Consider the following 15262-nt stretch of genomic DNA (forward strand, 5'->3'; position numbering starts at 1 on the left):
ATCTAGCTGTCATGTCCATTATCTACTAAAACTGTAATTGAATCAAGGCAAGCAATCAAGTCTGTTTGACAACTGCTGTTTATCAAGCCATGCTGTCTATGTTGAAGCAAGGTACATTGTCCCACCTGCGTATATAATGATTACTTTATTATCCATTTGTTTCATATTGTAATGAGAACTTAGACTACCTGGTTGAAAATACTCTTTACTCCCAAATTAGCTTTTTTTAAAACAGCATATTTTAATAGCATGAAAGTAAAGACCCCTACGACTCATGTGCACCCTGACCTTTTAACTGATTCACTATCATGATAACTACGTGTTGTTTGCATGTCTACATAAATATTGTTTTCTACTAAGAGTAGTGAGAAGTCTTAAGCTCTTGATTTCTTATCTTGTCTGGTTCTAAGTTAGGTTGGAAGGAAAAGTACTTCAATAGCTGTAAAGTCATTTATAAATACTATCACTTCACTCAAATTTCTAGGCAAACACCAATTGTCAGTCAAACAACACCAAAAAGCATTCTAGCATTCACAACTAATCACAGCATAAACAGACCCAAAATCCAAGTCACAGGCTGATCAGACATACATATGTCCTTTGGAATATTGTTTTACTAAAAGGAAATGGTCTCTAGCAGCAAACAAGGATGCCATATAGCTACTAATATTTAAGTAGAGGCCATTTCTTGCATTCCATATAAGACTTTTTTCAGCATTTTGCTTGCATTATCATGCAGCTATTTTTAGTCACTATAGTTATGTAACAATCCTATACTCTAACTCAGGGGTGGGCAAAATGTGGCCTGCGGGCCCGCAGGGCCCCTAAAACATTTAGAAAATTAATATATTTCTGCTTCTGGCTGCCTGTCATGTGGCCCTCGATGGCTTGCCAAAACTCAGTCAGCGGCCCTCCACCTGATATAATTGCCCACCCCTGCTAACTAGGTGGCAATCATTACTAGCTGGAGTGCTTGGCGTTGCATATTATGCAAGATTTTCTATTTTCAGTGGCTACTGCAGTCCCATGCTCCAAATAGCTCCTACATTTACAATTTTCAAGCTCGGCAAAAAGCAAAACCAAAAAAAAACCAAACAAATCTCCATGTTATAACCTGACTAAAGAAAAGAAAAAAAAATGTTTTCCAGACTTGTGAAAGGAAAATTGTTTTTAAAAGACATTTCTTAGTCATTTCCCACCTTCCTCACCTTCCACCCTCCAGAAAACAGTACAGCTCTTGGTTCCCAAGCTGTTTTGCTTTAAAACAAGGTATCCAAAAGAATCTAATGATTTGAGAAATGTATTTATTTAATTTGCAGATATTAAACACATTTTAAATAAGGGTAACTTTTCTCTTTTCAGCGCTTGGAGAGCACGTTAGAAACATTCACAATTCATTTAACATTTGAATCTTTAATCTCAAGTTTTTCATTAAAAAAAAAAAACACACGCATTTGAGGAGGACCTTTGGTTGACACTCCTACTGTGAGTCCCAAACTGATTACCAAACCGGAAGTACTCAAATTATTTACACAAGCAACAAATTGCACAAAGATTGAACACCATATGGTGCTCAGTTTTAATCCTCTCATTCAGTCTAATTCCCAGGTGGGGCTATACTAATTCTTTGAATTTTTAGTTAGTCTAAATTGCAGCTTTACTGTCCCAGAAAATGATCTTCTTGTCCTTATGGATTATTCTAAATTTTGACACTAGCAGAAGAGAGTCCTAAAACATTTCTGCCCAGAAATCACATTCTATATATCTGCAAACTCCACATGCTCATTGCATTTCTGAAGAGCTGGGGCCAATTCCTCAGCATTGTACATGCACAATTAGCAGTCTTCTTTTACCTTTTGTTTCCCCCCAAAACACACACTACTCATATCATGATATAATTTACACTTTGTGGGACTCATCTGTTAGGTTTACTGTTATTGGTTGCAGTCAGTTTACATCTTTCCTCAAGAGGCCCAACAGTTTCTTATTATCACTTCCTCTCATCTTCGCCCACTGTTACATAAACCCTGGATGAGACTGATCCGTAAGAAGGCAACATTGGGGTTTTGATTTTTGCTGGCACTGACTACTTCTTGAAAGTCTGTTTGGGGGGAAAAACTACAAGGAACATAAGGTTCACTCCAGGGCAGTTTGAAGTTACTGTGATTAAGCTTGAGTTTAAATCCTATGGCTGCCTAAATTTTAAAGACAGCTTCACAATAAAATCATTTTTGTATCAACTCAAAAAATTAAAACTAGAAAAACAAAATTCAGACACTTCACTGGAATGCTGCTTTCCTGTTTATTTCAACATGCATGCCTTCACACTACCCAGATGTAACAGATTACACTTTCCCCTTATTAGACTTCTAATTGGCCAGAAGGACATTTGCTCTTCTAAAAGTCACTGAAACAGAGGCTTAACAACCAGGCTCCTCACCTTAGGCAGCAGTAGTGGTCAGGCCAGCTGCAATGGTTGAGCTGACAATGGCAGTAATGGTTGTTTTCGTATTCTCTCCAAGGCCCCTGACAGACGTGTGATTGTGTAATTAAGACGTGTGGAATTTTATGCCAGATCCCAAAAATTGTTCATCCTGTCATACCAAATGTGTATAGCAGAATGTGTAAATTTTGGGATCAGGCATGAAATTCTTCAGTCACATGATTTGGCTCTGAAACTGGTGAAGCCCGGCATTAGGGAAACAGGTTCCTCGATGCTGGGCTGCACTGCCAAACTTGCAATGAGTGGGGCGCAGCCCTGGTTCCCAAGTCAGGGGCCGAGGGTGCCTCCAAGGATCAGGCAGAGAAGAGTTCCAGAGCCAAGACCTAGAGCTACTTCCAGGGATCAGGTAGGGGAGAGCCAAGGGTCCTGGACTCTAGTCCTGGGGCTACCTCTGCAGATCAGGTGAGCTTCATCCCCCTAAGTGCAAAGAAAAAGTTAAAGCACATTAAAAGCAGGCAGGAAAATACTAGCTTTGTGCCTACACTGGCTTCCTGATGATGAAAGCTAAACCTGGGAAGATGAGCCCTCTTTCACTGGGGATAAACTACTGAGGTTCAGCTTTCATTACTGCAGAATAAGGGCAGGCACAGGGAGAGGAACCACAGAACAGCTGCCAGTCTGTCTCCCTTTAATTCACTGCGATCTGTTGGTCTGTCCCTAGCATTTGGGCTAAAAGTATGGCTGCTCTGGTACTGCCATAGAGTTCTTTTCACATTCTCAAACGTTCTATTGCTGGGTGGTTGCTTGTGCTCCCCAAACACAAGAAAGGGTACTACTGCCAACGTTCAGCAGCCACTGGAAATCAATGGATAAAAGCATGGAAATAGATGCTTTATTCAATGGAATAAAGGATGGAAATGAATATGGACCAATATCCAGGACTCCCAGCTCCCAGGAGAGCACCATGACCTGCTAATAAGGAGAGAAAATAAGTGGTTAGAAACAATATAGACAAAAATTACTACACCGTATATGTACAAGTGGGCGCGTCTACGTGACGCTACATCACCATAGTAACGTGCTACGGTGACATAGCATCCGCAGGCAAAAACTGTGATGCTGCCACTACGTCACCGCAGCAATGCATTCCCTCAGTATAGCGCATTGCTGTGGCGATATAACAGCTAAAAATAACCGTGCGCCGCCAGCATGGCACAATACAGGCTGTTACCGTGCCATCATTTAGTACTTTCAGAAGGAAATATTAATGACAATGCAGTAACAACAGTGCCACAGGGGCACATGCAAACGCGTCCAGCATAGGCAACTGGTAGAGGGGGCATGTGCCCCTCCCCCCCCCCCCCGACAGGGCTGTTCTCACTGCTGGTGGCTTCTGCAGGTACTCGCCAGCCCCATCCCCATCGCCAATGCTGGTTTCTGCAGGTGCTCACCAGCCCCAACCCCACCACCACTGCCTTCTGTGGGTGCTCACCAGCCCTGTCCCTGCCGCTGATGCCAGCTTCTGCAGGTGCCCCCCCCAGACTCAGGAGGCACCAGTTGCCCATGGCACCCAGTGGATGTCTTTCGTCCTCCTCCTTTGTGCCTTCATAATACTTTGTTTACACTGACTGTATGCTTCCATCTAGATTAGAAAACTTGTAAGAAGCCACTAAAAATAAATTAAAAACATATCACTTAAACTATAGATTTGTCCCTTGGGCATAGTGAGGTCACTTTGTATAGAGGAATTTCATTTAGGCAGCAACTTCTTAACCAGGAAATCTACCTCTGAATCTATATTCATACATCTCTTCAAATACTAACTCGCCCATTATTTTCACATTAGTAGCAGCCTACTATAATGCAGCATAGCTAAACCCAATTTTACTGCCAATGTTACAACACTTAGTGTTTTCCTAAGTTCCACGCTCTTCAAGGTCTCTGAGATCAGGTCTCATTAGAAATTTCTAGCCCTCTTGGTTGCAAAGAAAAAAACTCAATTCATGTTACCTTAGAGACTAAAATTTCAGATTTTTTAAACCAGTTCCATGACTTCGGGGTACTGACTCATGATTTCAAATGCTTGGGATTGGCACTATTACAAATATATATTACATTTGTCATACCATCCATCTGTCAGTGGGTAAAATCCTTGTGGAATGTCTAATTAGTTGCTGCTTATAACAATTGTGCACATTAAAATAATCTTTTATTTTATTAAAAACAGCTAAGGTATTTAATGCCAAAGTAATTATATATCTTCACTAGTTAATTACAGTTAAAACAAAATAAAGTCCATATTAATCCTACATTATAAGCAATGAGTAAAAGCTACCACCTACTCAGCCATACATGAAATCTAAACAAAGTGTTTCAGTGGGGAGAGCTTAAGCGGCACACACGAGCAACCTACATAACTATCAAACACAATATTACAAACTCATTAATCCACAACTGCAGCAGGATTTTGAGTACTATTACAATTGAATTATAGTTATATAAAAGGTAGCAGGCAAAGTTTTTGTCGCATAGGAAGAATTCTTGATGGCAGGCTAAATCCCCCTTAGAACCCACCAGCTGGGAGTGTTTGGGATACAATCTTGAAATTAAAAAAAATTTGCAAAAAAGAATTGCAGATTGTTTGATCAGCAATCTGGATGTGGGTGTGGAAAGCACATTGTCCAAATTCGCTGATGACACCAAGATGTGGGGCGAAGTGGGCACGCTGAAGGGGAGGGACAGAATCCAGCTAGATCTAGACAGGTTACAGAGGTGGGCAGATGAGAATAGGATGGAATTCAATGCAGACAAGTGTGAAGGTGCTGCATCTAGGAAGAAGGAACCAGCAACACACCTGTAGGTTGGGGAACACCCTTGTCAACAGTGGCAGAAAGGGATTTTGGAGTCATTGTTGATTCCAGGATGAACATGAGCCGCCAATGCGAGAAAGCTAAGTTAACCACACCTTGTGCATCTACAGATGCATCACAAGCAGGTCCAGGGAGGTGATCCTTTCCCTCTATGCAGTGTTGGTCAAGCCGCAGTTGGAGTACTGCATCCAGTTCTGGGCGCTGCACTTCAAGAGGGATGTGTGGCTAACCTTGAGAGGGTCCAGAGGAGGGCCACTCACATGGTCAGGGGGCAGAGGGTCAGGCCCTACAAAGAGAGGCTAAAGGGCCTGAATCTATTCAGCCTCCATGAGAGAAGGCTGAGAGGGGATCTGGTGGCTGTTTACGAACTCACCAGGGGGGACCAGAGGGAATTAGGTGAAGCTCTGTTCCCCCGGCACCATCCGGGGTTACTAGGAATAACGGCCACAAATTGTTAGAGAGAAGGTTCAGGCTGGACATCAGGAGACATAACTTTACAGTTAGGGCTGCCAGGCTCTGGAATGGGCTCCCAAGGGAGGTGGTTCTCTCTCCTACCTTGGGGGTCTTCAAGAGGAGGCTGGACAGATATTTGGCTGGGATGTTATGACCCCGGCACCTGTTCCTGCCAGGGGCAGGGGGTCAGGCCTGATGATCTGTTTAGGTCCCTTCCGATTCTAAGCACTATGAAACTATAATTGTTCACTTGTTTAAATTGTAACAATAAAGGCAGTTTCAACCAGATTCATGCATGTGGCAGATTTGTAACACCCAATATTTGTGGTTTTACAGAACACTTATCTGGTTCTACCAGTAGAAAGCAGCTGCTACCAACGCACCAAAGCATGTATACATACATTCACATGCTTCTGGTGCCTATATGCAGTTGTGCTGGCAGCACACAAAATTCACCACAGAAGATACAAAGTAGAAATACAGCATGCATCTTAATCAGCAAGTTTCAAAAACTAGAAGGGGATGAAGAGAAAGGGGAGGAAGGAGACAGATCATCTGTTATGAAAATGAGTAACTTACCCTCTTGCTGCTAGCCAGCATAATAACCATTCACATTTATCCTAGGCAAGTGTCCACTTGTCCTATCATGCCTGGCAATTTTTATTTAGCTAAATAGCCACCAGATCCACAAGTAGGTCACTTGCCAAATATTCTCCTAGGTTCATGAAAATGGAAAACTAGTTCATTAAAGAACTAGATTAGATGGTTTGAACAAACTATACTGTATCACTGGTGTTAAATCCTTTTCCAGGCCTCCTTTAAAAATAAAAAGCACAGAAAAAAAAAAATCAATATTATTATCAAGCCAAGTTTCACATTTAGCTAGTCCTAAAATGAGAGTCAAAGGTGATATGTTAGTGTCGCAGTACTGAGAACAAGATCACAAATGCTTGAAGCTCTTTTGGGAAAAGACTTTCATTTTACTTGCACAGCCCCTAAAACAATGGAGCCCTGGTCTGTGACATTCCCACCAACCATGAACAATATACCAAGAACTCAAGTTTAAGAACAGTTATTACAGCAGAGTCTCCCTCCCTACTAAGAAACAGTGCAGCACCAAAATGAATAACAAAAGATATTTAGTTGAAAATGTTTTTTTGGATTTTACCCTCTCTTCCCCCCAACACACACACACACACACACACACACACACACTTAGACTTAGATTAAAGGGAAATAAACTTTAAAATCTGAAGATTTCTTTTTAAAGAAGCCTATTAAAACTAGAAGTAGAACCTACTAATGAAACTGAAGGATGCAAGTTATTTAATTGATTAACTGGTTTGGGAACCAGAAAGCAAATCTTACACATAGCCAATTCATGTTATGCCCACACGGCATAATTCAATGTTGTGTGCATACTGAAGTTCACTCTGAATAGTAGCAGCAATGGCAGCAGCAACAGCACAGCCCCATTAACACCCATTTGTACTAGGACTAATTAGCCTACTAAGAATCGCTAACATGCTGCTTCCAGTACCCAAGCCAACATTATGCCATACAGACTGTTTCCTCTATAAACTTACACTAACAGATTTTTCCCCCTCCCAAATCAAACTATCCAGCCTTATTTGAAATGCTGCACCTAGTTTAGACACATTTTAGCCTTGCCTTTGCCCTTGCAAAGAGCCTGTTGGCTGGCACAGGGAAATTCACAAACATAATTACTACAGTTATACAGGTACAAAAACCTCTGTGGATACATTTACTTTGGAATAAGTGACATGCTGAGTTCTACCACTATAGGCTATGCTATATCTCTCACTTGCAAAATTTCAAGTCACAAAAGGAAGTTTTTTTATGATCACAATGCAAGTTGTAAATACTTGGATTTTCTGATTCCATTTTGAAGTGGTGTTAGAATTATTGTCTGTCAACTGAATAAGTTGAATATATAAAACATTATGAATTACACAGACAAAATGTCATTTTTTACAGTTAAACACAGCTATTTTATAAAGTTTCAACTCAGTTCTGAACTTGCCTTTTTATTCGTAGGTATTGATAGGGTGGAACAAAAGATTTGACATATCATTTGTTGCAGGGATCTGCAACAATGAAAAGGACCAAGGATAGTTTTAGCAATATTTCAAGCTGAATGGCTTGTTAGACATTCATTAATAATTTTTTTTTTGCCTACTATATGAAGTTTAGCATTAGACATGCTCCCATCATACAGAGGATTTTGAATACTCGGACCATACTGTAAAGGTTCTGAATTTTCAGAACTGGAATGAAGCCTAGAAGAGTAAAAGAAAGTATTTTGGCATTATAGGAATACAATAGATAATGACCCTTCAGAAATAAAGATCCACAAATCTTTTGAATCCATGTCAAACTGAGATTAGTGTAAGAACCATTAAGTTTAAATAGAGAAACCTTTCTGCAAGCCTAAAATACTGAAACCAAGAATATCTTTACTTTTTCAGTTCAAAGTATTTAGAGTGCTATTACACTCTGAAAAGTAACAGTGAGTGGTAAGATTGGATTTCAGGTTTACAGATTAAATGTGCTATTTACATTCGGAAGCTGGTTCTTCCTAACTCCCCACATTGCTGGTTCTTTTCAGTTGCAGTATCACAGATGCACATTCTAATTCAATATTTCCAACTCAAAAAGAATGATTCTCTAATTAGATCACCTAAAATTTGTACAGGAGGCAAGGCAGAGAGGCATCGTATAGGCTAATTCAGCTTTTGTAAGCAACAGATTCTTTGAATTTGTCAAATTCTATGAGTGGATCTGCAGGAAGCAAGGGTTTTAAATAGAAAGCAGTAGTTTAAATAAAAAAGAAATGCAACAAGGGAGGAAAAAGAGAGGACACTGCTGAGAGATGCAAAAAGAGTTAAACAAAGTGCATCCATAGGGACACAGAGGTTATAAAAAGTTAGTTCAAATAATGAGATAAGAATCCATTGCCTCTGCTTAAGCCGTACTTAAACACAATCCAGTCTCCACATGTAGTTTTTAAGACTCAGGGCTACCCTGGGCCCAGTCCCATATTGTAAAGTCAACTGAGTACTGGATCAGACACATGGCAGCCCTGGGGTTCAGGATACAGCCATCTCCTGCCCAAAACATGGGTAGCAGGTCCTGTGGGTAGCCCCCAGTAGTAGTGAGATTGGATCTGAGGAATAATACAGTTCATCCAAACATTATGCATCCTGCCATACACACGACATAGGATGATACAGTTTTTGAGCTTGGAAAAAATGTTCCTCGGATTCCATGGTCACCATTATTTTAATGTCTGCCAAGGGCCTCAGATGCTACAAAATCTCAAACAGATTTTTTTTAGTTCATCTCTGCTGATTATGTATTGTCAGAGGGATAATAGAACTCAGTTTAATCCCATGCAGCTGTATGAGTTTTGCAGTGCTACAGAGTGTAAAAAAAAATAAGTACCATCATAAATCTAAAGAGATGCATTTCTGATTTATGGGAAGAAACAACTCTATAGGAAGAAGACACCATTTTTACATCGGACTGCTACTGGCTCTTCATTCTTCATATACTTTGCAATATTTAGTGAACAACAGTACTAAGCAAAGCCAAACAAAGACATATTTAAGATTAGATAGCCAGTATCACACCCTCAATTAGAGAACCAACGTGCACTTTATTAAAAAAAAAAAAAAATGCTTGCCAAAATAACTGCTTTCACTTTATTGATTCTCTGAGCCTACCCCTTGGAGACCTAGTAAAATATTCTGTTTTTCTGCAGTGGTGTTGAGAATCAATTGCAGCCACATGTGAGATCAATCACTGGTGAGGTCTGAATTCCTTGGAACTCTGACACCCTTGCCATGGGATAAGACAGATACCTTTTTAAAAAGCTAAAGCAAGCAACAAATCTTTCACTGAAGCCACAGAAAACCATTTTCCTGAGGCAGAGATCATGCAAACAGGACAGCTATATAAATTTTCCTTTACATCAAAACAATCTTTTCTACCATGACAGTTTTACAAAAAGGAGAAAAAAACAAAACAAAAACCAAGTTCCATGCATGAAAATATATCCGTAGGAAGCCAATTAAGCATTCTCTTTATATAACAGTGAAGTCAGTCTTATTTTTTAGGCTGAGGAGTTCACATTAAAAAGAAACACAGGAAGAAGCATTTGTTTTCATGAAAATATCCAATTGCTAATGCATCTGCTTTCCCCCTTTGTTTTAATTATATGCAGTCCTATGCATTAGAAATCAGTGCAAGGCTTTCTTCATACATCTAAAACTGGAGTGTATACTCAACCCATTGAGTAATTCAAAATGCTGTCTTTGCACAGCTCTTAAAGAAGCGGTCCATCTCTGCTAAGTAATCTAGGCATCACAGAAGATATTCTCTCTTGCCCAAGTGAAAGACATTCAAAGTTCTTCTCATCTTCTTCTTGCAGCCACGTGGCAAAGCAGCAATATCATGGGCAGCGTACACAGGATTCAATTGTTCGTGAAAAAGCTTCAGTAGATTGCCCGAGGATTTTTGGTGCTATAGTAGGCCTCACATGCAGCTACATAAGCAGATTCTGGGAAGAAATCATCATGGTATTCTGCTAAAAACCTGAGGGAGAGGGAACACACACAGAAACAGAACATGAAGACTTTGTTTAAAAAGAAGAGGTACTGAGAGGAGCAATTCTCAGAAGCATATACTGCACATGGAGGACTACACATACCAAATTTCAAAGTGTAAAAGGCTCTCAGCCATAAGAAAAACTGCCTCAAATAGCAAGAATTTTGATTGTGCTACACACAAAATCCCCAGTTAAACTACATGTGAAAAATTCACTGTGAAACAGTTTCTGAGAATAAGCACCTAAAAGCAAGAGATGACTGTAAAAGTTTTTTGCAACTACATCTGTTGCACCTACTCCCTATGCCTACTATGTACCGTTCATCAATATTAAAAAAGGAATGTAATTATCTCTACATATCAAATATATATAATGCATCTTGGATGTCTGTGAATTATCTGTATCCTTAAAAATAAATACAACTTCATTAGTCCTTGTGTATGCCTGTAAGTAATCTGTCCCTTCCATCCTTCATGGATTTCTTGTTCCCAAGACACTGCTGTACAAACCCTTGTGTCTCTGCAGACTCTGCAGTTCTACAGCTGTATAACTTGGCATTTTCTCGAAATAAGGCAAAAAAAGAAAAACCTTCCATCACAGCCACACTTTGTCTGGCGAGCATGTGCCTTTCTCTCATATAAGCAAGAGTGGAATTCCCTAAACAATGATGTAGCTACTAAAACATGGAAGAATTAGCTTCAGCAGCCATGAATAAGCTCCCCTTTTCTTGACATCCAACCCCCTCCATTTTTAGAAGGGGTGGGGGCGAGGAAAGGGAACAAGGGAGTCCCTTGAGAAAGGTCACAGTTTATGACTCATGACAGCAAAGAGGCACAGAGCCAGAGTATGGTACATGACAACTATGTCAAATGTGTCATCAATCATTGTAGAAAAGACAAGACATCCAAGCTCTGGTAACATTTTAAACCATTAACCCAAAGGTGTTGAAGATCCAGCCCAGAGAGCCCCATTATCCAGCCCACGAGTCTTGGAGCAGACCCACACACCACATTCAGCATGCAGGGCCGGTCTAGGGTGCATGATCAATATGGTGCTCAAACCAGACCATCCATCCCCATGCGCTGGATCCAGCATGTGGGGCTCACAGACTGGCCCTGTGCCCTTCATCCAGTCTGTACACCAGCTGCATACCAGTCATCATTCATCTGACCCACAGGGCCTGACAAGTTTGACATACCTACATCTACCAATTTGCTCATTTGTATGAGTGGGGAAAACAATGGAACTAAAGGATACCAGAGCTAACACAGGTGCAGAATTCAGTCTCACTGTACACGTCTGGACTGCTAGCACAAGTTATCCTTTAGAAGCCAAAACTTCAGTCAATTAGTATAAGACACTTATGTCTATACCTGTGGTAGCCAACTTGTTGCACATGTGCCAACAAGCATCATAGGCAGCCTCTGTGTTTCATGTGGCAGATCAGGGAGAGGGCAGGCAGCAGAAAGCAGAGAAAGGTAATGGAAGTGGCACTCTGGGCAGATGCAGGACCTAAATTTGTGGAACATTTACCAAAAAGGCTGGCCCCCCCACTGGTCTTCATAAATATTCATTTAAAGTTTATCAGTACCTATACTGCATACAGTCTTTCCAACCTAATTCTTAACTATGGTGCCGTAACTATTCCTTTTGATGCTTTGCATTTCTTAAGATCAAAGAATCCCGATGAGGAATATTCTGTGTACATATATAGCAAATTTAAAAAGGAATACATTAATTGTTGAACACTCAGAAGTTCTTCTTTAAAAACAAAATTTGTTGCAGAAAGAAAAGACAAAAATATGAGAAAAGGCGTTTCCTACAACCTGTGCATTTACTTAAACACACTATTCTTACCTGGACATCAAATAAGTTCCCAATTCCAGGAAAAATAACAAGAGCAATATAAAATACAAGCATTTTACACAGTGATCAGCTCTTTGATGTGTCACTATGCGACCTCGTCATTCTCCTCTCAATTCGTTCATTTCACAGAAGTTAATTACTGCAAGAAACTGTGTGAAGTGGTAGAGGTCTGTCTCTCTTATTTCATGTAAAAAAATAAAATAAAATAAAATAAAATAAAATAAAAAGGGGGAATTGAGCCCGTTCCCTTGCTATCCTAGGCAATGAAAACATAACACTTTTCTAGGTTACTACAGCAGAAAAATCCTTCAGCGAGAAATATTACTGGAGTCACATTAAAAAAAAAAAAAATCTTGAACTCTGAGACGTTAAAGCAAAAGGAAAAAAGTTAAAGTGAGCCACTTGCAGAGAACTGACCTAAGAGTCTCATTAATTCCAATTATGAGTTTAGAAAAGTTCACAGAAAACTAAAAGGGTGGAGAAAATTCCAGTTTAAGTGACTTTCTCTCTTACCCAGTACCATATAGCAGCTCTTAAGCTGAAGGAGACATGGGTTTAAAGCCCTGCCTGGCAACTTCTACCACCTTGCCCTCACACAATGTGCTGTTACAAGTTTTCAAGACACAAGTAACAAACTACAGGAAATCACATTAGAAGAACAGCAAAATTGTTGAGTTAAATAATACCAGAGGTAATACAGTCAACTGAGAGAGAGGGCTACAGAGAGAAGAAGGATGCTCTTGTGTTTAAGGCAGTTTCCCAACCAGCATGCCATGGCACAAAAGTGTGCTATCAGAAAGGAACAGGTGTGCCGCGGAATTTTGTCGTGGCAATGAGCTACAATAGGTACGAGAATAGGAATGCCTTAACAGGTGTGCTGAGGAAAAGTTTTGTTAATGTAAGTGTGCTTTGGGCTGGAAAAGGTTTGGCGACACTGGTTTAAGGCATGGGTCCAAGTGGCTCTGCCACAAACCAATATTGGCAAAAATATCATAATGCTTATGTAAAGACTAAAACTATAATCTAATGCAGGGGTCGGCAATGAGCCATTTTCCTCCGCACGCGTTGGGGCTGGGAGGCAGCCTCCTGGCTCAGGTTCTGGGTAGCTACTGATAGCCACAGAGCCTGGGCTGCTCCCAGCAGCCAGCTGAGAGGATTGAAGGCCTGCTGCAAGCAGCCTGGGCTCCGTGGCTATCACCAGCTACCCAGAAGCTAGGCCAGCTGCAGCCAGGAGGCTAACTGCTGCCTCCCTGCTCCAGAGGGGCACAACCCTGCGTGCTACCCACCCTGCTCCCGTGCACACAAGGGAAGTGTGACCTGGGCAGCGCAGAGCTTGCAGCAGCAGGCAGCTTCCCTGTGTGGCCCCTCTGTGTGCTGCCACTCTGGGTTGCACACACTGCGCTCCAGAGGGCCCAGGAGCGCAACACGTGCAACCCAGAGCACCACTTAACAGCTTCCCTGTGTGACCCCTCTGTGATGTGTCAGCTCTGTTTGTGGGGAACCCTGGCACAGGATGCAGTCTGACTCAAAAAGAAGTCCCCCTCCCTCCCCTCCTCTACCTAAACGAAACTGATTAAGATGCAGTGGGAGACGCACCTAAAACCCTCCAGGTAAGGGTGACAAGAGTGAAACAACTGCCTTAGGTCTCATTTGCATCCGAGATGGAACCAGATGACCATTCATTTACATGAGAGATGGAGAACAGAAAGCCTGAGGCAGAGACTGCAGTGAATTCTGGGATCAGAGAAGCCAGGGAGCACTGCATGATGGGGAATCTGTGCTCCAAATGCTAATCAACCCATGTTTACACACACCCAGCTCAGCATTTATCAGACCAGTTCTCATCTGGATTTACAAAGGACTCCCCCCCTCAAGTTTAATAGGCATCTCGGGGTGTACATTCCCCAGTCTCACTATGGGAGGCCTATTTAAACTTGATTGACTAAAACTCAGTTGCCGGGCTAGGGAATGCTGAGGCAAGAGACCGAGTCAGAGGAGGTATGGGCAACATTTGAACAATGGTAAAGGGGTTCATCACAGTGTCCAACCCGTTGGAGCCCTGACCACAGGTGTTGTCATACTTTTCCCAGGACAACTGGTGGAAGTCCTCCTGCCCAAACGTTATAAACACTCCAATAATTGCCTTAATTGCCTATAGTAAGATCTGGAAAAGTCATGCTAAGCTGAGGCTTGTTCACAACAAGTAAAAATCCAAAACCCTGATGCTGCAAGCTATCTATTGTTTCTGAAGAAACCATGAGACATCCCATCAGTATATCTGCTATCCATAGGAATTTCAAGCTGGCTCCCAAGTGTCTGGATACTCCCTAACCTTATGTGTTTCCTGATTATCAATCAGTTTCTTGAGATGTTCCAAACCAGATAACCCCTTGTCAAGAGAAAGACAATGATTTACACTATTGAGAATGCTTTGAAGAAGCTGGACTGAGGGTATAAAAATCTGTAAAAAAAGCAGCAGTGTGTGTGCTTCAAGAAGAAAAAAAAAAATCTCTCTGATACCATTCACTGTTCTTCTAGAGAGTCTGGAGAAAACATATCGTCTCCCTTCAAGGATTGTGCTACGAACTTTACTTGTCAGCTTTGCAACTCGAGTACCTTGTTTCCCCAAATACTTAGTGAAACCAGGGTAGTATTGTAATTGTTTATGTTTGTCTTTCCTTTGCATGTCTATTACTATTAGTACCATTATATATTTCATATACTTAACAATAAATAACTTTTATAGTCAAACCGGTAATAACTGGGTACATTTTTCCTTCTCTACTTCTCCTTCCTCATGTGCTCTGCAGCAACACTTCTTTTACCTAAGCTAAAGATCCCTGTGAAGCCCAAAAATACTGTAGGGTCTGCTCATCAAGAGGCCAAAGATTGGTACGTGCTGAGTTTGAAACACATAACGGGATCAGCTTGTACAGGCTGATTGACCCAGTTTGACTCAGATGTGCCCTTATACCCTAATAAATGAGCACACCCCAAAGT

General features: G+C 41.1%; 1 protein-coding gene across 1 annotated transcript in view; it reads right to left on the reverse strand.

Moving 5' to 3' along the window:
- Positions 1–1287: 1287 nt before the first annotated feature.
- MSL3 (MSL complex subunit 3) overlaps positions 1288–15262 on the reverse strand; it is a 53825-nt gene continuing 39850 nt past the window's right edge. Inside the window, exon 13 of the mRNA XM_006270523.4 lies at positions 1288–10383. Within this exon, the coding sequence (XP_006270585.1) occupies positions 10284–10383 (100 nt within the window). The 3' untranslated portion in view covers positions 1288–10283. The remainder of the gene's footprint in view (positions 10384–15262) is intronic.

The sequence above is a fragment of the Alligator mississippiensis genome, chromosome 1, assembly GCF_030867095.1.
Source record: "Alligator mississippiensis isolate rAllMis1 chromosome 1, rAllMis1, whole genome shotgun sequence".
NCBI classification, from domain to species: Eukaryota; Metazoa; Chordata; order Crocodylia; family Alligatoridae; genus Alligator; species Alligator mississippiensis.